This window comes from Schistocerca piceifrons, chromosome 2 (genome assembly GCF_021461385.2).
Source record: "Schistocerca piceifrons isolate TAMUIC-IGC-003096 chromosome 2, iqSchPice1.1, whole genome shotgun sequence".
Taxonomy (NCBI): Eukaryota; Metazoa; Arthropoda; class Insecta; order Orthoptera; family Acrididae; genus Schistocerca; species Schistocerca piceifrons.
Window position 1 is genome coordinate 198,908,980 of NC_060139.1, and position 23,247 is coordinate 198,932,226.

At 43.1% G+C, this 23,247-nt stretch overlaps 1 protein-coding gene across 1 annotated transcript in view; it reads left to right on the top strand.

Annotated features, from left to right (window-relative positions):
* LOC124775250 (sialin-like) overlaps positions 1-9,841 on the top strand; it is a 223,527-nt gene extending 213,686 nt beyond the window's left edge. Inside the window, exon 10 of the mRNA XM_047250087.1 lies at positions 9,605-9,841. Coding sequence (XP_047106043.1) covers positions 9,605-9,841 — 237 coding nt within the window. The remainder of the gene's footprint in view (positions 1-9,604) is intronic.
* Positions 9,842-23,247: the final 13,406 nt, after the last annotated feature.

The following is a 23,247-nucleotide window of genomic DNA, read 5'->3' on the forward strand; positions in this document are numbered from 1 at the left end:
TGCCCGAGGCAGGATTCGAACCTGCGACCGTAGCGGTCACGCGGTTCCAGACTGTAGCGCTTAGAACCGTCAGCCACCCCGGGCGGCAAAAATTTATGTCCTGAAAAAAAAATCATGGCTTTGCTTTTCTTCGAATTTTGATTTTTCCGATGTATAAAATATTCTGAAGTGCCCCCCCCCCCACCAAGGGGGGGATACAACGAGTATCCAGGTGAGAAAATTGTGTTCAAGTGGGTGCAGTATAAGTCGAAAAGTCAAAGTATTTTGTTTGTTTTTACTTCACCAAAATACATAAATTACACAAAGATTACTTAATGATTATATACATGAACCATGATTTTACACTAGTGAAAAATGATAACAAAAAAAAAAGATTTTTTTTCCCATCAAAGTACAAGTGAATCTTACATTTTACGCAATAAAATTTGTGTTTTGCCTTTGCAACCTGGTTTCTAGCACATGTCAAATGATTTTTTGTTACTGACCACTGGAAGTGCCAGTTGTCCAAACGAACTTCAGCGTCTGGACGAACTCACGCGTTGGCTCGTTTTTGAAGAACTTGGACTATCACTATGGGACGCCCCCTTTTCCTGGCAGCTGATTTATCTGTTTTTGTTAGTACTTTGGGCACACTTGTTTTAAAGTGAAGCAAATCAAGGGTCTTATTTTTAGAAACACCTAATTTTGATGCATTTTACTTGTACTCAATCCATGCATTTACACCTGCAATATCAACTGCATGAGCAAACATGCGTCCACTTTCAGGTTGCAAAACCGGCTACAAACCATCGAAAATCATGTTCGGTTTCAAAAGCAGCTGACTGCATGTTGTCTTATGGAGAAAAGACTGCTGGATGATCAATCGGCGTGGTGCCCTGCCATGTCCGGATACAAGGCATGCTAGCAGATATCAGACTTACCAATCATGACATTATATGCTACATTTTTGTCTGTTACGATTAGAATGGATGTTTTTCTTATCCAGCTTAAGGTTGGCAGCGTTGTAACAATTTCGTACGCAACAATAACATTTGCTGCCAGTGCATTGCCGTTTGGATGGGATGAGTTTTTCGTGATTATCTCAGTGTCACTTACCATGCAGTTAGCGGGCTTTGTGTCTAGGCTACTCAGCTTACAATATACCGTATGATATGAAACGTCTAACATTAGCTCCATCATTGTCCTCTTGTTCAAAATTATAGCCAGGCTCGTCGGATAGATCGTCAATTTGCTATGAATTAACGAGCTCTATAACTTCTTCTTCTGTAAGTGGCTTTCGTCTGTCTTGGACACGGGGCATTGTGGAATCACCGTAAGATGACTAAAAAGACAGCGAAATAATGTCCTCAATTTCTATGCTGTTACAACTTTTCAGTCACAATGTACTCATTTAGAGACATGTATAAAGTTATAGATATGTCACTTACTTTTCGTTCTGAAAGACACCTTTGGTTTTGACCTTCGAGACTCTACCTTCCTACGGACAAATAATTTTTTTTTACCTAAATTCAGAAGATATTAACCGGCTGATGGGAGGTACAAAGATTACTGGGAAGCGTCCATGTGGCTGTGCACATTGTTTTGTTTTGTGGTACCACAGAGTGACTGGAGATGTCGACACTGTTCTCAAATAAACTCCCTGCTTCTGAAAATATGAGCACAATAATTAAAAATGGTAAAATTTAACGAATTTTAATATACTAAGCATTTATTTAGTATGTCATTATATGAGGACGCTATGACCGAAAGTGTTAGACTGCATATAAGTTGCACTAAATGTGTTAGATGCTAAACTTAAAGCTAAACTACATGACACACCGATCATACACAAGTCTGCATCATAGCCCAAACAAACAAGTCTGGAACTGCCAGTTTTTTCGTTAAGTCGTCGTCTCATGGGACTAGGCAGCTAATGCTGATGTGCATCCAGATGGGATATCCAACGTCACAGGACCACAAGGCACAGCGTCGTCAGCGCACGGTATGGTCTGATTAACGTGATTTTGCGTTCTCAGCGTTCTCCAGCTGCATTGTCTGCATTACTTGATTCGCAAAGAATACAGTTTGTTCACGAAAATGGACGCATCTAAAATTTCTACGTGATATCTATTGAAACGCACAATTCCTCCCTTGTTCATATGCTAATCAAGTTGATCTCTCTGTGGCATACATAAATAAAAACGTCAGTTTCAGTGAACATGTAATGAGACATGTAAGGACATGGCTTATACAAGTTCACCAAATCGAACAAACTTACTCTTGAAAGAGAACGCTCTCATATTTGTATAACAGCAAGTATTGCAAAAATTATGTACACCAGGCGACCAGTCTACCCGACGGGAGGCCCTGGACACACATTTCATTTCACAGAAATTATTTCTATTAATTTTGTAAGAAAGTTCCACAACCTTTTAGAAACCGCCAAGGTTTGAAAAAAACACACACACAACCAAACCTCTGTCCTATAACGTTGTGACTCTGTTTACTATGCTAAACTGTAGCTTCGTGATGAGTGATATTGTATATTACTTTATAGTATTCTTCAGGCTTTAATCGCCGAAATGATATTGATTTACATATAATTATAACCAGTTCTAAAAAGAACGATACCTTTTTTTCATGTATCTTCAACGTGCTAGTGCCTTGAAACGGCTTATTCTCACGTCAGGAGAGTTGAAGTGAGACAATAAATAAATACAAAAATTCTGTAACCATCAAATGAGCCTTACAATAAATTTGTTACAGCAAATTGTACCATCAATTACGGCTAATTCTCGAGACATTCCATATGCTGGTGGTTGGGAATAGCAGACATTCATAGGATGTATGGTGCAACATAAAATCCACCTCTAATGAACACGACAAATACAATATGGCGTCTTGCTTTCTGTGGGCTATAAGCTTTACGTTTGTGACGTAGGAGCGATCTTGCTTCCTATTTTTTAGTAACGCGTCGCCGAAATGTCGCAGAACTTATTTTGTGTTTAATGTGACGAAATGTCTCCACAACGTGAAATAGCATGAAATGACGTCACAAAACTCATAGAGCGCCACGTTAATGGAAGCTAACTCGTCCCCTGTGCCTACGGCTTTAGCCCTATTACCCGAAACATCTAAATTATAAATCCGCACAAGCTCCCCCACGGTACATATTCGGAACCACAGCTTCTTTACGTCGGTTTTGTCGTTGAGTATGAAAGTTGATATGTCTGTAGAGTTGCTGTTTACTCATATTGAAACTTCTGTGAGATCCAGCTTCATACTTATTAAGTAGTTATTGTCATCTTGTGCAGCTATACAGAATCATGAACGTAAGCGTTCGTTATATGTGATGTTGGTACAAGCAAATGATTTTCGCAGCATTTCAGATGTGGAGAACGCAATTACCTATGCTGCATTTGCAGTGACGGTGTCCACCATGGTCGTTAGAAGAAGGTCAGAACGACGACGTAATGTTAGGAGTAAGAACTGCGTTCGACCCTGCCTGGGAAGAAAGGGCGATGGCAGAGATATAGCTACTATCTGTTAATGAAGGAGGCCCAAAAATCTACAGAAATTTAGTAAATTCGTCAGGAAGGATGTGCCTTGTCGATCGTACATGACGGGATTCGCGCAAGTGACACTGTATTGAGGGATGCTATTTCACAATAGTGCAACCGCAAAGATGAAAAACGGCTTTTTCAGTTCTCAATGGTCGCGGCCGGCGCAACTGCTCTGACACTTGTGTATATTCTTTCAGCGCTATCCTTCCTGGCATGCTGAAGTAGTTCAGAAGATGCTATTAAATCAAAGATATGTGGTACTTTCACCAATGAAGGTGATACATGCGCATATCGAACATAATATTATATGCAACATTACGTAAAACTTGTTAGCTCAGAACTAAACATTTCTAGACGTACATTATTATGGCACAGCGCATCTAGAGGATCATATAGACACCTTTCCTTGCTGTATGCCTCAGTAAGCATGCTTGTACTTTCTTTGTTTCATTATATTTCTACAAAAATGTAATCATTAGATATACAGCTTTTCTCAACGGCAATACAAAAAAGAGAATTTTCATTTCTTCTATTGGTGTTGTTGTTATTGTGGTCTTCAATCCTGAGACTGGTTTGATGCAGCTCTCCATGCTACTCCATCCTGTACAAGCTTCATCAAGTCCCAGTACTTACTGCAACCTACATCCTTCTGAATCTACTTAGTGTATTCATCTCTTGGTCTCCCTCTACGATTTTTACCCTCCACGCTGCCCTCCAATGCTAAATTTGTGATCCTTTGATGCCTCAGAACTTGCCCTACCAACCGGTCCCTTCTTCTTGTCAGGTTGTGCCACAAACCCCTCTTCTCCCCAATTCTATTCAATACCTCCTCATTAGTTACGTGATCTACCCATCTAATCTTCAGCATTCTTCTGTAGCACCACATTTGGAAAGCTTCTATTCTCTTCTTGTCCAAACTATTTATCGTCCATGTTTCACTTCCATACATGGCTACACTCCATACAAATACTTTCAGAAACGGCTTCGTGACACTTAAATCTATACTCGATGTTAACAAATTCCTCTTCTTCAGAAACGCTTTCCTTGCCATTGGCAGTCTACATTTTATATCCTCTCTACTTCGACCATAATCAGTTATTTTACTCCCCAAATAGCAAAACTCCTTTACTACTTTCAGTGTCTCATTTCCTAATCTAATCCCCTCAGCATCACCCGATTTAATTTGACTACATTCCATTATCCTTGTTTCGCTTTTGTTGATGTTCATCTTATATCCTCCTTTCAAGACACTGTTCATTCTGTTCAACTGCTCTTCCAAGTCCTTTGCTGTCTCTGACAGAATTACAATGTCATCGGCGAACCTCAAAGTTTTTATTTCTTCTCCATGGATTTTAATACCTACTCTGAATTTTTCTTTTGTTTCCTTTACTGCTTGCTCAATACACATATTGAATAACATCGGGGAGAGGCTACAACCCTGTCTCACTCCCTTCTCAACCACTGCTTCCCTTTCATGTCCCTCGACTCTTATAACTGCCATCTGGTTTCTGTACAAATTGTAAATAGCCTTTCGCTCCCTGTATTTTATCCCTGCCACTTTTAGAATTTGAAACAGAGTATTCCAGTCAACATTGTCAAAAGCTTTCTATAAGTCTACAAATGCTAGAAATGTAGGTTTGCCTTTCCTTAATCTTTCTTCTAAGATAAGTCGTAATGTCAGTATTGTCTCACGTGTTCCAACATTTCTGCGGAGTCCAAACTGATCTTCCCCGAGGTCGGCTTCTACCAGTTTTTCCATTCGTCTGTAAAGAATTCGCGTTAGTATTTTGCACCTGTGACTTATTAAACTGATAGTTCGGTAATTTTCACATCTGTCAACACCTGCCTTCTTTGGGATTGGAATTATTATATTCTTCTTGAAGTCTGAGGGTATTTCGCCTGTCTCATACATCTTGCTCACCAGATGGTAGAGTTTTGTCATGACCGGCTCTCCCAAGGCCGTCAGTAGTTCTTATGTAATGTTGTCTACTCCCGGGGCCTAGTTTCGACTCAGGTCTTTCAGTGCTCTGTCAAACTCTTCACGCAGTATTGTATCTCAAATTTCATCTTCATCTACATCCTCTTCCAATTCCATAATATTGTCCTCAAGTACATTGCCCTTGTATAGACCCTCTATATACTCCTTCCACCTTTCTGCTTTCCCTTCTTTGCTTAGAAGTGGGTTTCCATCTGAGCTCTTGATATTCATACAAGTGGTTCTCTTTTCCCCAAAGGTCTCTTTAATTTTCCTATAGGCAGTATCTATCTTACCCCTAGTGAGATAAGCCTCTACATCCTTACATTTGTCCTCTAGCCATCCATGCTTAGCCATTTTGCACTTCCTGTCGATCTCATTTTTGAGACGTTTGTATTCCTTTTTGCCTGCTTCATTTACTGCAATTTTATATTTTCTCCTTTCATCAATTAAATTCAATATTTCTTTTGTTACCCAAGGATTTCTACTAGCCCTCGTCTTTTTATCTACTTGATCGTCTACTGCTTTCACTACTTCACCCCTCAGAGCTATCCATTCTTCTGCTACTGTATTTCTTTCCCCCATTCCTGTCAATTGCTCCCTTGTGCTCTCCCTGAATCTCTGTACCACCTCTGGTTCTTTTAGTTTATCCAGGTCCCATCTCCTTAAATTCCCACCTTTTTGCAGTTTCTTCAGTTTTAATCTACAGTTCATAACCAATAGATTGTGGTCAGAGTCCACATCTGCCCCTGGAAATGTCTTAAAATTTAAAACATAGTTCCTAAATCTCTGTCTTACCACTCACTTAAAAATGTGCAGAATGTCTCGCGGAAGCCACAAGAGTCCCTGACAGCTCATGTATTTCTCGTCTGCTGACCATATGTGAAAACAGTAAAAAGCAGAAAACCCGCTCGAAAAGCTATGTTTTATTTACACGCGCATATACGTCTTGCACTGCCGTTGCGCGGATCCCCGGCAGAAAAGGCCGGTTCCAATTTCTCTCCGGCCTACAGACCGTCCTGCTGAAATCACAATTCACCCGTTCTGCCGCTAGGTGGCAGGTCGTCGACACTTGACTTGAACACGTTAAGTGTGGCGTGTAATGCAGGCTTAGTTCGGTTTAAAATCAGTTTTCAACAATGTACCATAGCCTTTACACGAGGGGCCTTCAGTGAGTAATGCAACACATTTTTTTTCTCGACCAATCTCGGCTGAAAGAACGCGGAATTCGTAGTGGGATACCGTGAAATATTCCCGCTTCAGCCGCTATAGCCTCATATAGGTCCGATAGATGGTGGCGCTGTATGTTGCCTTCAAAATGGCGTCTGCAATGGAGGGGCGTTCCAAGTAGAGAGCTCTCGTTGTTTCTTTTAGCGGGAAACCAGAGCATAGGAGGTATTCATAGGTTCTTGCAGAATGTCTACCGAGACCCGGGAGTGAACTAAAGAATGGTGAATCGTTGGACGAGGCACATATTATCATCGCAACAAGGCAGCATTGTGTGCCGACCGGTCGTACAGAGCTGTTACTGCTCCAGTGTAGGAATGTGTGGATATTCTTATTCGAGGTGATCGACACATCGCAATTAAACCTTGCTGCGCAAACGGACGTCTCTGTTGGTACTACTGACACACTCGCCCACCAGTTTGGGTTCCTCACTGCCTAACGGAATACCACAGAGAGCAATGAAGGACGATGTGTAAAGAGTCGCTTGCGACTTACGAGGCTCAGTGTGACAATTTTTGTCGAAAATCGGCGCAGGCGATGAAACAGGGATTCATCACTTTGAACCAGAAACAAAACGCCATTTCATGAAATGCGTCTTCCTCTGAAGAAAACGTTCAAAGCCGTACCATCAGCCGGTGAAGTAACAGCGACGGTCTTCTGGGACTCTGAACGGGTTCGTCTGTTTGATTTTCTCCCACATGGTGCAATGATCAACTCCAAAGTGCATTGTGCTATCCTCAGGAAATTGAATAAACAACTTAAGCAGGTTCTAGAGATGGGTCGTTCGCAGACTAACGGGCCCAAAGGAACGGTTCACCAAGATGAACGGATTGAGAGAGGAGAGAATTCTAAGGAACGGTCTTTCATAGTTCACTTCGGTCACGGCTTCCTGCTTATAGTTCCCGGGAACGGGAAACGGTCGGTCTCGTTTCCGCATCGGCACGTCCGCCGGTCTCGTTCCAGCCTCGGTCCCGTTCCCGTCTGTCTCGGTCTCGGTCTCGCTCGGCCGGACTCGTCCTTCTTCGCGTGGCCACTCGTCGCAGTTCCACTGTCGACTGCTCATAGTTACTTCAGTATCGACTTGTTGCTGATCGTTTCGTTCGCCTCTCATGCCCATTATAGATCTGTTTCAAACCTTTTTGGAACTCTGAACCTCTGGTTCTTTTTGTATTCTATTCAGCGTCCACGACCAGTAATTAAAATGTTTTTTATAATTACGTTAATTACATAAAAATACGTGGTATGTAATAGATACATCTTTTCAGGTAACAAAACGGCGCATCAGCTTATTTCACTATTTCGATAAACAGCAGAAGAAATACTTGTAAAAAGGCAAGATTTTTTGTTATTACACATGCAAAGGACGTCGGCACGGCACACACGAGTGGCCATTTCCTCTCTTTTTTTTTTTTGGCAAAAATGGTTCAAATGGCTCTGAGCATTATGGGACTTAACACCGGAGGTCATCAGTCCCCTAGAACTTAGAACTACTTAAACCTAACTAACCTAAGGATATCACATACATCCAAGACCGAGGCAGGATTCGAACCTGCGACCGTAGCGGTCGCGAGGTTCCAGACTGAAGCGCCTAGAACCGCTCGGCCACAACGGCCGGCTGTCTTTTTTTGATCCGACGCAAAAGAGAATGTTCATTGTTATGGAAGGCAGACCTACTTAACAACCGAATGAAGCCTGCGCTTCGTAATCGAATGTATGGTGTCACATTTTGTAAAGAGAATATGACAACTCTTACAATATTATTTCAGTGGTACAGGGTGGTGCACGAAAAATCGGCCCCGAGTACTAGACTGCTCATTGTCTCTTACAAATCGTCATCTATTGTTTCGAAGTTGTTTGCGTTAGCTTATTTATTATTTCTTCACTGCCTAATTATTACATGTTTATCTATTCTGCACGTAGCGGTCAACAAATCGTGCGTAATTGGCGAGCAGTCTGTACTCGGGGACGGTTTTCGTGCGCCATCTGCTATCAGCCACATAACGCTACAGTTGGCTAAACGAGAGGTTTTGCAGAGTCACGAAAATTATAAGTCTGTGAGAATTCTGTTATGAATAAAAACTCTGTACACCAGGGGAGAGGCAAGTGCCCTCTCTTGGCGCCTTCCATCTTCAGTCACCTATGCCACTAGTTTTAAATTTTTCATAAGAACCATATACCAAACACAATAAACGGTGAACGAGTAAAAATGAACGGTTCCCAAAAGAGAGCGATCACCAGTGATCTAGTTCCCAAGGATGAATGACTTTACCCATCTCTCGCAGGTTCGTCACCTCAAAAATGCAAATTAGATTCTCCTCTTCCATGATAATGCAGAGCCTCTTGCAGGTCTGCTCACTTGAGAGGAGCTCACGAAACTTCATTAGACTGTTCTTCCTCATCCACCTAGCGGCCTGGATCTTGCAACTTCCCACTTCCATCAGTTTGGCCCAATGAAGGATGCACTCTGTGGGAAGCAGTATATGGATGATGGGGAAATTGTTGATGAGGCAAAACATTGGCTCTGACGTCGACCAGTAAAGTGGTAGCGTTTGGGCATACACGCCCTCCTAGTGAGGTGACATTAGGCCATCACATTGAACAGAGATCATGTTGAAAAATAAGGTTTTGTAGCCAAAAGAGCTAGGAATAGTATGGTGTATTGGATCCTGAATGAAACCACCTGCTTTCAGAAAAAAATATGTTGCATTGTTTATTGAACATCTCTTACATATATTACGATGATTTTCTTCAGTACCAGTACCTCTCAAATGTTAGTGATATTTAGTCTCGTGCAAGGAGGTGGATTAAGACATTTATCAGGAATAAATATTTTGTTAACATGAACAACAATTTGTTGCAGCAATCATCTGACCAGTGGAAGAAAGTTTTCCTTATATCAACAGGCATCCTTTTAGTTCCTGGTTTGATACACATTCTCACATCATCATCCAAAGTACAAGAGTGGAATTTCCCAAAGTCTACGGCCAAAGAAATGAAAGAAGGTCTCTCTGAAAAGGATTTGGAAGCTCAGCAACGCCTCACATCAGACCATGAAACTGAAGATCATCAGGATAAAGAAGAAGAAACGAAATCATAGACTGTGAAAACGAGTTACAAATCCATGTTCAGAAATAAAAGATTATTGAGTAAGACTGTTAATTTTTATATACTTACACCTGAGAAGTTTAACTAATACCGTTTGTACTGAGCCTCCTTTTGGAAAGAAATATACCACTAAGATAAGCTTTGTAAACGTCTGTTTTATTCATCCTACCTTGTCTTTCAGACTTCTAGTTACAATAGCTAGGATCTATACTCGGTTTTGCTTCTCTTCCTGCTGTTATTCTTCCCAAAAATCTTGATCATACAATCCATTATCTGAGCACACGTTACATGAATTTACAAACTAATGTAAATTAATTTCTCACGTGAAACTTATTTATTCAAATTGTGCAGTTCACTGTTCTGAACGTTTTGTATTAATTAGTCTTGCCGGAAGTGATATATTTCAAAAGTTGTTGTATTTCAATGTTTTCGATCTAGAAGTCATCCATAAAAATCTAGTGAGCTAATAAATCGATTCAGGAAAGTACGTTATCTCTAAACAGTAGAAAAATTTTTCCTCATTTGCAATACATGTTTATTTCAGCTCAAACATAATTAATTCAGGAGAAATAATTAGTTAGGGGTTGCAACCAGCTCAGACTTTTAGCATATACTGTGAGCAAGCCACTATAAGTTTCTAGAATATGTTAACATACTATTGATGGGAGAAACTTTCTGAAAGTAACAAATATGTAACTGCCATAATTAAGAATTCTGTAATTTTTAACATCGAAATTTTAATAATGAATTTGGATGCCACACGTAAAAGTCAGGAATTCCCATAGTGTAAGCATAAATTGGTTCTGTATATTTTAATAGTTACTGCTCACGTCAGTAATTTGGTAAACGAAGCCTGACAGTCATTGTTACATCTATTTAAGAAGGAATAATTTGACATAGGGAAATTCAAATAATAATAATCAAATAACCAAAATCATATAATGTTCTAGCGTGCGTATATACCCCTAAGGATGAAGCGCACACAATTCCGTAATTACGCTTCTCATTTGTTTTGGAGCTCAGACTTAGGCATTACATAACTTGCTTCAGGATTTTAGTACTCTCTACACTGTGTGCTCTAAGGTTGTTGTTTTGAACTAGCCTTGGGATTATTCGAGGACATGAGCAGTGACTATTAGAATAAGTAATAGGCTTAACAAGTAACATTCGTAAACGTGTCACTGTAACTTAACGAACTATTGTCCTCATTCTGTTGTTGTTGTGGACAATTTGTTGGTATGCCATAGGAAAAATTACTTTGTATGCTAATTAATTCATGATTCTCATACTTCTGGCGGAATATAATTAAAAATTATACGTCAAATGTGAGTAAGAGGAACCTGCATAAACATTTTTGATCTGTAATGAGGCCTCGTCTTTAACGATTGGAACCAAAGTCTGTAAATGAATATGCGAAGTGATTTCGTGTGGACATTTGAAAATTACTACTAGGCTTCTCCTTTTATTTATTAAGAGATACAATCCTATAACGAACATTTTCAGCTATAGGGGCAGCGGGGCAGCTACTGGGAAGCTACATTAATCTACAGGTAGGTCCCGCATGTATCCTCACAAACGACAGTAATATTCTGTCTATCGATTGATTTGTCAAGCTGGTGGTAGTAAGTCACCTAGAATTTTGGTATACTGCTCCCGAACTAATCCCTATGAGACGCTGGTCTATAGAGGCTGCAGGATGATTCAATCTCTTCGCTATCCCTGTGATATCTTTGCACCCATCCCCACTGCCATCACCGGATTACATGCCAAAAATAGCCACCACCGACACCGCCAAACGTGTATGAGCCTAGAGATCTGGGTTTCCCTCAGAATACAACTCTGTAGAAGTATTCATATTGGTTACCGCCAAATTAGTGTCTGGATTCTTCACGAACTCAAATGAGAAACCCTGAAGGAAAGGTGACGTTTTTACAATGAACACTATTGAGAAAATTTAGAGAACCAGCACTTGAACCACTGCTGAACGATTCTACTGCCGCCAATATACGTTTCAACGTAAGGACCAGGAAGATAACATACAAGAAATTAGCGTTCATACAGTGTATATAGATAGACCATTTTCCCTTGGTCTATCTGTGGGTGGAGGTAGATGTAGATGTAGATGTAGATAGAATAGGAACGGAAATGACTAATAGTGATATAGCGTACCCCCCGCCACATACCGTATAATGCCTTGCGAAGTAAGAATATAGATGTAGATAGAAATTCAGTCTATCTATTAAGATTTCACTCCATCTATTTAGAGGCAAAGCCCCTAATTTTCTCATTGCAGTCGCTTTACGAGACGTATGTGAAAGGTTGTAATATGTTTGCCCACAACACTTAGAAGAAGCGATATAGATCTCACCTCTCAACTCCCCTTTCGTCATAGTATCGCGTACCTGACATATTCCCACGAATCTTCCGGCCTCCGATATATAGCATTTGAATCTGCCTGATTTCGGCGAGTAAGAAGTTGTTCCCCGTCGTGTCATGGACCTATGCTAATTCTGTCGAAATCCTATCACATGCCGACAGCACTGTTCCTTTAGTTAGAAGGTAGAGAGCTATCACAACGAGAAAAAATATCACACTAATGTACCGGGTGATCAAAAAGTCAGTATAAATTTGAAAACTTAACCACGGAATAATGTAGATAGAGAGGTAAAAATTGACACACATGCTTGGAATGACATGGGGTTTTATTAGAAAAAAAAAACAAAAACATGGTTCACAAAATGTCCGACAGATGGCGCTGGACAGCAAAACGTCAGTGACTGTGCATGACGATTGTGTATAAAAGGAGCCGTAACGAGAGAGAATCAGATGCGCCATCAGTCGCAGCATGTTGACGATACCTGAAAAGGCGCTTTTAGGGAAGCTGTATTATCAGAATGGGGAATGTGCTGGTTCAGCGTTACGATCCTGTTGCCATAGGAAGGGGATTCGAACGGGTAAAGGTCCGTTGACAAATGCAGCTGTGGCGAGAATGATTTCGAAGTTCGAAGCCACGGGTTGTTTAGACGATAGACCCCGTAGTGGCCGACCGAGCACAAGGCGTAATGCTGCTGAGACAGTTCAAAAAATGGCTCTGAGCACTATGGGACTTAACATCAATGGTCATCAGTCCCCTAGAACTTAGAACTACTTAAACCTAACTAACCTAAGGACATCACACAACACCCAGCCATCACGAGGCAGAGAAAATCCCTGACCCCCGCCGGGAATCGAACGCGGGAACCCGGGTGAGACAGTTCAGGAAGAAAAGGAGACTGTAGAGGGTTCGTCTACGCACGGGGAAGTCAGTGCTCGTGCAGTCGCACGTCACACCGGCATTCCATACAATACTGTTTGGTTGGTATTTAGGCGTACCCTCCGATGCTATCCGTACAAAATCCATCGGCATCATGAACTGTTACCTGGCGATTTAGTGAAGCGGAGGGCATTTGCGGTGTGGGCGTTTCAAAAGATGGCGGAAGATGACGATTGTTTAAGTAACGTGTTGTGGACCGACGAAGCTCATTTCACGCTCCGAGGGTCTGCCAACACCCACATCTGCAGAATTTGGGCTACCGAAAATCCTAGAACTGTCGTGGAAACTCCATTGCAATACGAGAAAGTCACGGTATGGGTTGGATTTACCACATCTACCGTTATCGGGCCTTTTTTTCTTCGAGGAACTGCGTCATTCTGGTTTTGTAACTGCTACCGTGACGGGTGAGAGGTACGACGATATGTAACAGAATCGCATCATCACCAACCTGGCTGATAAACACCTGCTGGAACGTACGATGTTTATGCAGGATGGCGCTCCACCCCATATTGCTAGACGCATGAAAGACCTCTTGCGCGCGTCGTTTGGTGATGATCGTGTGCTCAGCCGCCACTTTCGTCAGGCTTGGCCTCCCAGGTCCCCAGACCTCAGTCCGTGCAATTATTGGCTTTGGGGTTACCTGAAGTCGCAAGTGTATCGTGATCGACCGACATCTCTAGGGATGCTGAAAGACAACATCAGACGCCAATGCCTCACCATAACTCCGGACACGCTTTACAGTGCTGTTCACAACATTATTCCTCGACTACAGCTATTGTTGAGGAATGATGGTGGACATATTGAGCATTTCTTGTAAAGAACATCATCTTTGCTTTGTCTTACTTTGTTATGCTAATTATTGCTATTCTGATCAGATGAAGCGCCATCTGTCGGACATTTTTTGAACTTTTGTATTTTTTTTTTGTTCTAATAAAACCCCATGTCATTCCAAGAATGTGTGTCAATTTGTGCCTCTCTATCTACATTATTTGATCACCCGGTACAAGAGGAAAGCCACAACCGTGCAGAGTATACGGCGACTGCACACAGAAATGCAGTATCATAAAAGCTACAAATCATCGATATCGACTGATTGTCTATAAATATCACCCTGTATGTATCTTAATCTCCTTTCGTATTCCTATGCCTACTGCGTTAGAAATACGACATTGTAATGGTGTCGCAGTCTTCAGCAATGACATAACGTTTCGTGAGAAATGCATCACATTTTTTCCGGGGGACAATACCTCGATAGTACGAATCCAAAAGTATCACAGAGTTTTCAGTACACAATCCATTGAATCATTTACACTGTTGCAACAGCCTCACACCTGCACATACAATTCAAACCTATTGAAAGAGAGGGGTGAGATTCGGGACTTAATCACAGCATTGCTCATCTTTTTACCCCCACGTGCTGTTCGTTAGTGGACCGGCCATGATACTGTATTCCATCTAGAGCAGAGTGTAGAATATTGTACCAAAGAAGCAAGGGAGACGATGTTGTTATTGGTGGCCGCTATCCTCTTTCTACAACACAAGTGGATGTGGATTAACATGGTTCTTTATTTACTTGTACTGCATACTTAACTTGAGTAGAATGCATGGTATGTGGTACAAACTCCTCAGTGATAGACCACTTGCAGAAAATATCGGTAATCTTGCTAAAGTCACAATTCTGGTCGCTATGTATTATCATAGCCTGTGACCCACTCTGCAAGTGGACTGACAGACGCCAAATTGGTGTGTGGGTCAGTCAGGCCCTCCAGTTAGTGGCGGCGGGCTAAATACTTGCTGTCGAGAGGGCGTTGGCGGAATATTGCTTGTCGGTGTGTCTCTGGCTTCTCTCGTGATAGGCTCACTTGATCCAGGGCCTACTATCGATCTTCGTGCTACATCTCTGCTGCCCAGTGTGCTGGTGACAGCTTACACTGGGACGTTCCTTTCCCCCTCTTCCCCTTCCCACCTCCAAAATTCCTCACCGTTGTCGTGTAGGGAGGATGCGAATGACAATGAGGCTTGCGAGACAACAGAAACATTCTCCAGAAAACTGCTGCCAGGGCACACGTCCAGGACTGTGAGCGTGTTCTGGAGCGATGAAGGCGACATGGGTCCACGCCCATGGAGTCGGCCGAGCGGGAAGGGAGGGGGCGAGGGTGCATCGTCCAAATGCTCCTCTTGGGTGCCCTGGTGGCACCAGCCGGTGACTGCGAAGACCGCGCGGTCCCGTGAGGCTGTGAATCTGGGGGAAGAAACGCAGCAGGATCACGGGGCAAATCACACACACGAATTTGCTTCTGGTGGCGGCACCGTAAACCATCGAGACCTGCAATCAAGTACATAAAAGAGCCAATGCGTTCCTGGAGCACGCCTCTTTCCCAGCGCCCACGGTTGCCGTAAACCCTGCAAAGAACAATACCGCGCGACGCAAAGCGGTAATTGCGGACCATTGGTGGCGCCGGGTGCTACGGCGGGTGTAGCAAGTGTAGCTGCGTCCGATGGTGACACCTATGCAGAAGTTTCGTCGGTGATGGTCCATCTTGTGGGTGGGAGCGATAGGAGGCGAGAAAGAGTTGCAGCGCCTGTTCGCGTTGTGGGTGGAGCGACGCTTGGCCGTTTGTTGTTTAAAAGTGCTTCTCCGTTGGACTGGGGGTGAAAAGGAGCTCTTGTTGGATGAAGAATGCCATTTCGTTCACAAAACTGGTCAAAATCACTTGAAGTGAACTGTGGTCCTTTGTCCGACACAATTACTTCTGGCAAACCTTCTATGCAAAATATGGAGGTCAACGCTTCAATGATGCTACGTGATGTGGTAGAAGCCATAGGCACCGCATAAGAGAACTTGCTAGAAGAGTCTACCACTATGAGCCAACGAGTGTTGTAAAATGATCCTGCAAAGTCTATGTGCACACGCTGCCATGGAAATTGAGTCTTAGACTAAGCTGAAAACGTCTGTGGCCGAGCGGATAGGTTTCCCGCGCATGTGCGACACTGTGATGTCATCTGTTCAATGTGGGCGTCCATGCCCTGTCAAGAACTGTGCCGTCGCGCTAACTGGTTAGTTCGAACAATTCCCAAATGTCCTTGATAGAGCAATTGCAACACATCCTTTTGCAACACTTTGGGAATAACCATTGCGATTGTTCACTGTAATTTTGAACTAGAATCACACCCTGTTGTACTGAAAGGTTATGCCGACGTGCAAAATACCGACGCACAACTCAATTCTGGACATTGGAACGAGGCCAAGACTTGCGAATGTAATGCAACAAAATCTTGACGTCTAGGTCTACTTCCGTTGCCTGTGCAATTTTTATGTAGTACAAGGGAAAAGACTCCAGAAATTCAGAGTCCTGCGCATCGATTTGGCAACAAGATGCGGCAGATGCATGAAAATCAGAGTCTGGGCCAATCGGAAGGCAAGATAGGGCGTCTGCATTGTCATGCTTTGCCTTAGGTCTGTACCCAATTTCGTACTGATACTGCGGAAACAACAAAGCCCAACGTTGCAATTTTCGAGCAGTGCATGTAGCAACCGGCTTTGTCGTATGAAACAAGGACTGCAAAGGCTTGTGATCTGTCACTAAAAAGAACTTGCGACCACACAGACAGTGATGGAATTTTGTTACACCGTACACAATAGCGAGAGACTTGTTTTTTGTTCGAGAATAATTGCCCTGAGTTTGAGTTAACAACTATGAGGCAAAGGCAATGCGACTGTCTCGTGCACCAATTCTTTGCGAAAGCACAGCGCCGATTCCTCAGGAAGAAGCGTGGACTTGTAAAACTACTGGCTTGGCAGGGTCAAAATGCACTAAACATCCGTCACTAAGTAAAACATTTTTGAGTTTCTGAAATGCGTCGTGACACTCTTTGGTCCACACGAAAGACACACTTTTCCGACGCAAGCGATGCAATGGAGCCGCGATCTGAGGGGCATTCGGTATAAACCGAATGCAGTATGTCAAAATGGTTCAAATGGCTGTGAGCACTATGGGACTCAACTGCTGAGGTCATTAGTCCCCTAGAACTTAGAACTAGTTAAACCTAACTAACCTAAGGACATCACAAACATCCATGCCCGAGGCAGGATTCGAACCTGCGACCGTAGCGGTCTCGCGGTTCCAGACTGCAGCGCCAGAACCGCGCGGCAACTTCGGCCGGCACTGCGGTATGTCACCTTGCCTAGTACTCACTGCAGTTCAGACACATTACGAGCAACAGGCAGGTCACGTATTGCAAGCAAATGAGATTGGAGAGGTGCACACCCTGACTGTTGATCACATGACCTAAGTATGTAGCTCGGTTTGAAAAAAAGTCACACTTTTCGAAATGACACTTGAGTCCTGCTTCTGACAACACTCGAAAAAGAGTACGCAAATTGGCAATGTGTTCTCTGGTGTGTTACCTGAGACGACAATATCGTCAAGGTAGTTTGAACAAAATGGCACTTTTGCAGTCAGCTGTTCCAAGCAACATTTAAAAATGGCAGATGTGCAAGCACTGCCGAAGGGCAAGCGCAAATACTAGAACAGTCCTAAGTGTGTATTTACAACAAACACTTTCTGTGATTCTTCGTTCAATGGTATATGCAAGTAGGGATCACGCAAGTCTATCTTAGAAAAATAACGTACTGCACCAAGCCCATCCATGAGTTCCTCAGGGTGAGGTAACGGATAAATATCAACTACTGTCTCTGGGTTGACTGTAGACTTGAAGTCAAAACAAATGGAACTGTGACCAGGAGCCTTAGGCAACAAAAGGAGAGGACTTGCCCATTGACTAGCTTGAATGGGAGAAATTACACCATTATCTGGCAATTCTTTCAATTCACTGACTACTGTGTCTCTTAAAGCAATTGGAACGGGATGGCTTGAAAAAACTTAGGCTGTGCATTCTCTTTCAATGTAACAAGCGCTACAAAATTATTAACTTTTCCCATTCCTTCTGAAAACAGTTCAGTAAATTCTTTAAGCAAGCTAGCTACACTGTCTTTTGGTGTAAAAGCAGTCACCGAAAGTACATAGTCTTGGATGTGAAGTCCAAACAAATCAAAGGCATCTAAATCGAATATGTTCTCATTGTCTCTTAATTTCAACACAGTAAAATTCACTGTCCTAGAGTGAGATTTGCAAGTGGCAGGCAAACTACACTGTCCAAGCACTGGAATTTCCTGTCTGTTTTAAGCAGTAAAGTGCTTGGCATGGTGAGCCTAACTGTTTGTACGTGCCACGACTAAGCGAAGTTACTGAGACACCTGTGTCTCACGGAAAGTTCACACGACGGCGAGCAGTTCGTAATGAGACAAATAGTTTGCTAGAACGTTGTTGCACAGCACTAGGGCGAGGAGCAGGCACACCCATAACCTTACTTTTGTCAGAACCTTTTGTAGCGTTCACTGCATGAGCACGAGCCTGTTTCTTCTGGGAGTGGGCAAAATTGACGTTTTTGTGGCCTTGCAAACAAACTGCTTGGGCGTGGTCTTTTTTTCCACACTTGTAACACGTTGCGTTACGTGGTCGACAGTCCTGTCTTTTATGGCGAGAGAAAGATGTAGGGCAAGACTTTACTAAGTTCACAGGCCTGCTTACATGTCTACGTGGCTGTCCGCGCGGTTGTGTCCGCGCTCATTGTTTTGGCTGCTTGGGGCAGTCGCGAGCAAGGGGCGACTCGACCCAACAGATCGGGGCCTGGTCAAACTTATCGCCTCCTTTGGCACCCGAATCATATTGCTCTAAGATCTGCAATACTTGGGGAAATGATGGATCAGATTACTTTAAGATCTGTTCCCGCATTCTACTATCTGGGACGTTGAATGTTATTGCATCGCGGACCATTAAATCACTGTAAAAGTTGCCACAACTCGGTTCTAGGCGCTTCAGTCCGGAAGCGCGTGACTACTACAGTCGCAGGTTCGAATCCTGCCTCGGGCGTAGATGTGTGTGGTGTCCTTAGGTTAGTTAGGTTTAAGTAGTTCTAAGTTCTAGGGGACTGATGATCCCAGATGTTAAGTCCCATAGAGATCAGAGACATTTGAACCATTTGAAAAAACTGATATCTGGCTGCAGCTACTTGGACTTGCTGGTCATAGTATTGAGTTAAGGCCGCCATTACTTGGTCGTAGCTGAGTTCGTCGGAAGGCGCGGTTGGGAATAGTTTTTGTATTAATCTGAACACTGGGGACCTCGCAATTGAAAGGAAGTGTTGTAACTTTACAGTACCATAAAAACGATGAACATGCCAATGTGCTTGAAACTGAGTCAGGTATTCGACCCATTCTTTTTCTGATTCCTTAAATTGCCGGAACGGTGGTACATTGGTCGGCGGCTCTTGTTGGGCTGGTTGGTTGGTCGGTTGTGCGACCGACGCAGCTTGTGCAGCCAGCAATTGATGTACCATCGTCAGTAGTGTAGCAATTTGTTGGTTCTGAAACTGAAAAGCTTGTGTTAGATCCATCATATTGGCTGTCCGTGTGGGAATTCATGGTTTACACAAATACGTTATAGAAAAAAGCAAGCAAAAACTCTGAAATGAGAAATTTTATTAGTTCTGCGGCTCCCTTCCTGGAACACATGCAAGAACACAACAACAAATTAGCAATTAGAAACGCTTGGAAACGATCACTCCTGCAAGCTAAAAAACAAGAGAAGCAAGCAAAATCTTCGGCAAGTTGATTAACTTCGATCCCCACTGAATAATCCTCGTCGCCACTGTAGTACCCTTGTCGCCACTGTTGTCTTGTACGAAGGAGCAAGGGAGAGGCTGTTGTTAGGGTTGGCCAGTATCCTCATTCTAAAAATGGTTCAAATGGTTCTGAGCACTATGGGACTTAACATCTTAGGTCATCAGTCCCCTAGAACTTAGAACCAATTAAACCTAACTAACCTAAGGACATCACACACATCCATGCCCGAGGCAGGATTCGAACCTGCGACCGTAGCAGTCGTGCGGTTCCGGACTGAGCGCCTGAACCGCTAGACCACCGCGGCCGGCTATCCTCATTCTATAACACAAATGCGTTCGTGGATTAACACGGTTCTTTATTTACTTGCACTGGATACTTAACTTGAATAGAGTCCGTGTTTTGTGGTACAAGCTCCTCAGTAATAGGCCTCTTGCAGACAATATTGGTAATCTTGCTATAGTCACAATTCTGGTCGCTGTGTGCTATCGTAGCCTGTGACCCACTCTGCGAGTTGACTGACAGACAGCAAACTGGAATGTGAGTCAGTGAGGCCCTCCAGTCAGCGGCGGCGGCCTACATAAATGCTGTTGAGAGGGCGTTGGCGGCTTGTTGCTTGTCGGTGTGTCTGTGGCCTCTCTCATGATTGGCGCACTTGATTCAATGCCTACTATCGATCTTCACGCTGCGTCTTTACCAATCGGTGTGCTGGAGACAGCTTACTCCAGCACACAGAGTACATCCACATAGGTAGTATGCATATGTGTAGTGCCTAGTAATTTATTTAGAAGCAAACCCATTACTTAAATGCTTATCCAACTATTGTACATTAAGAGCCAATTAAGCAACAAATACCACCCAGACCAAATCAATGTGAATGTTTCCCCCAGCACCAGCAGTCATCTTAGCACATCTTCCACCTTGATCTGAATTGTAATGCAATAGTTTCTAGGTGACACAGTAACAGGATTTGATGTCACCCACCACCTACACCATCACATCTTAGTGGGTGGATCAGGCCCCTTTAAAATCAATACAGATGAATATGAGCCTGATATATTCTTCTGCTTTAGGTCACCAACTTTTATTCATAGTGTCTAGATCAGGCTGTTCCAGCTCGTGGGCTCCGCTGTGAGCCGCGGAGCGCTCCCTGCTCCAGGGAGCCGCGTCGCTGGCTGTGACCAGTCAAGTGGGCCGGCACGCCGGCACGTGGCACGGCTGGCTGAGGCAGGCGGCAAGGCAAGGGTTTTGATGTGCCAGCTGCGTCTTACAAGATCGAAAACCTCACACTCTTAGCTGCTAAGACGTGGTGACGTGCTACACCAGGAAATACGATCTTCAGGAAATAAATAAGAAACAAATGTTTTACAAGAAATTGCATACTAAATTTATTGGGCCTCTGTAGTTTGAAATTTTCTTTTCATTGCAAGATCGGAAATATCAGGCGTCAAAGTGTTCGCAGCGTTAATGCGGAGGATGGCCTTCATTGTTGCATCCTGAAGAAGCGATCGTTCCTTACTTTATAACTGTTTTCATTGCTCAGAAAAGCTGCTCACATCAAAACGTAAATCCAAACATGCACATGGTCTGAGCGGCATTGTTGTGAAGTTTGGGAAATGTTTTTTCTGTAATGAACACTACCACCGTGGCAAATACAACGTGATGTAGTACCTCTCTTTCAACAAAGTTGAATTTTGCAAATCAATAATCTCCAATTGAAGCGACGATGACAAGTCATCGGTGGAAACTGAAAAAGGAGTGCTGAATACCTTAAGTTCCATTTCCAAACTAGTGAGGTCTCGGAATCGTGTTTCAAACGACGTGATGAGCTGCTTTAACTTTGCTTGGTAATCGCCAAAAGTAGTACCATCAGGTAGTTTTAAAGAAGCAAGATGATTGAAGAACGATAGATGTCCATTACTCATCTGTCTCTCAAATAAACGTAACTTTTCCATGAACACTTTGATCTGGTCGTGCATGTCAACGATTAGCTGCCCTTTGCCCTGCAATGACAGATTTAAATTATTCAGATGCATAGTTATGTCAGCTAGGAACGCCAGGTCTGATATCCATTTTATATCTTTCAGACAACGCATTTCTTCCCCTTTCATCTCGAGAAAATGGGTATTTCCTCACTAATGGCAAAGAAAACATCAAGAACTTTTCCCCGGCTCAGCCAACGAACTGTACTGTGGTAAGATATATCCCCTACTCCGCTTCCACATCTTTCAGGAATCCTTTGACGGCGCACAAAATTCACACAGTTCACGACATCTTTCATTACGCCACCTAGCTCTACTGTTTCAGCACACAGTGCCTCTTGGTGCATTACAGAACACGAACTATGTTGCATGTTTTGATACCCTCCATATTACGAATCCGTTTTTAAACATACGTCTACTGGTATGTCGTTCTTAAGCCTGGCTACCAGTTCTCTGCGTGCAACGCCTTCTACCTGACTGTATTTAATCCTGTATATTGTACCTCTTCGCAGAATTAAATACTTTATGACATACAAAACACTGCGGTCGACCATCCCTCTCAATGAATAGAAAGGTATCCTCCAATAGAGGTACAGAGCTCCCGCGGCTAGTCATAGCTGTCATTGAGCACGGATTATTACGGCTGCATGCGGCCAGAGGGCAGTGAGTTCGCTTTTCCCCCCCCCCCCCCCCCCCCCACGCGGGCTCCGAGCTGCAGCAGTGAGCGCTCCAGAGCGCTCCGGCTCCCTGAAGCTCGGTTGGAACAGCCTGGTCTAGATGGATTCCCTTAAGATTCCAACAAATGAATCTGAACCAGACACATGCATTCTACTTCAGCTCAGTCCAGATACTTACTACTAGACATTTTACGGCAGTTAACGCTTCCAATGACAGTGTATGGGATTTCTAGTCCTACTAATGTGCAGTAGATTCATTCGCATTCAGATCAACTAACACTTCCAGCACAGATCTTCCCACCTGCTTCTTGACCTACGAACATCCCACACTGTATTTCATCATCTCTGCTTGTTCTGCTCTAAAGCGTCTAGCACCCTTCAGTTTCTGGGTAGAAGGAGGAGTCCAACTTATGAACACTTTCAGATGCGTTTGGTGGCTTTAGCAGCTATCTACATGGTAAATTTCTCAGTTTCATCTCTGTCAGGGCTGAGAAACCCTGTTCTCTACATGGGATGACAATGTGATAGCTGTAGAAATATTAGGTAAAAACAACAAGAAAAGATCTAATAACCCATGACCAAACCATATAAGCTGGAAATAGTTGACCTTAGAAATTGCTGTTCTGATAGAGCAGATGTCTGGAATATCGCAGTAGCTGCCGGTTCTTACAATTCTTTTTCCTATTACTTATGCTTATTTTCTTAGAATTTCAAACGTTTATTTACGACCTCATCTAGAAATCC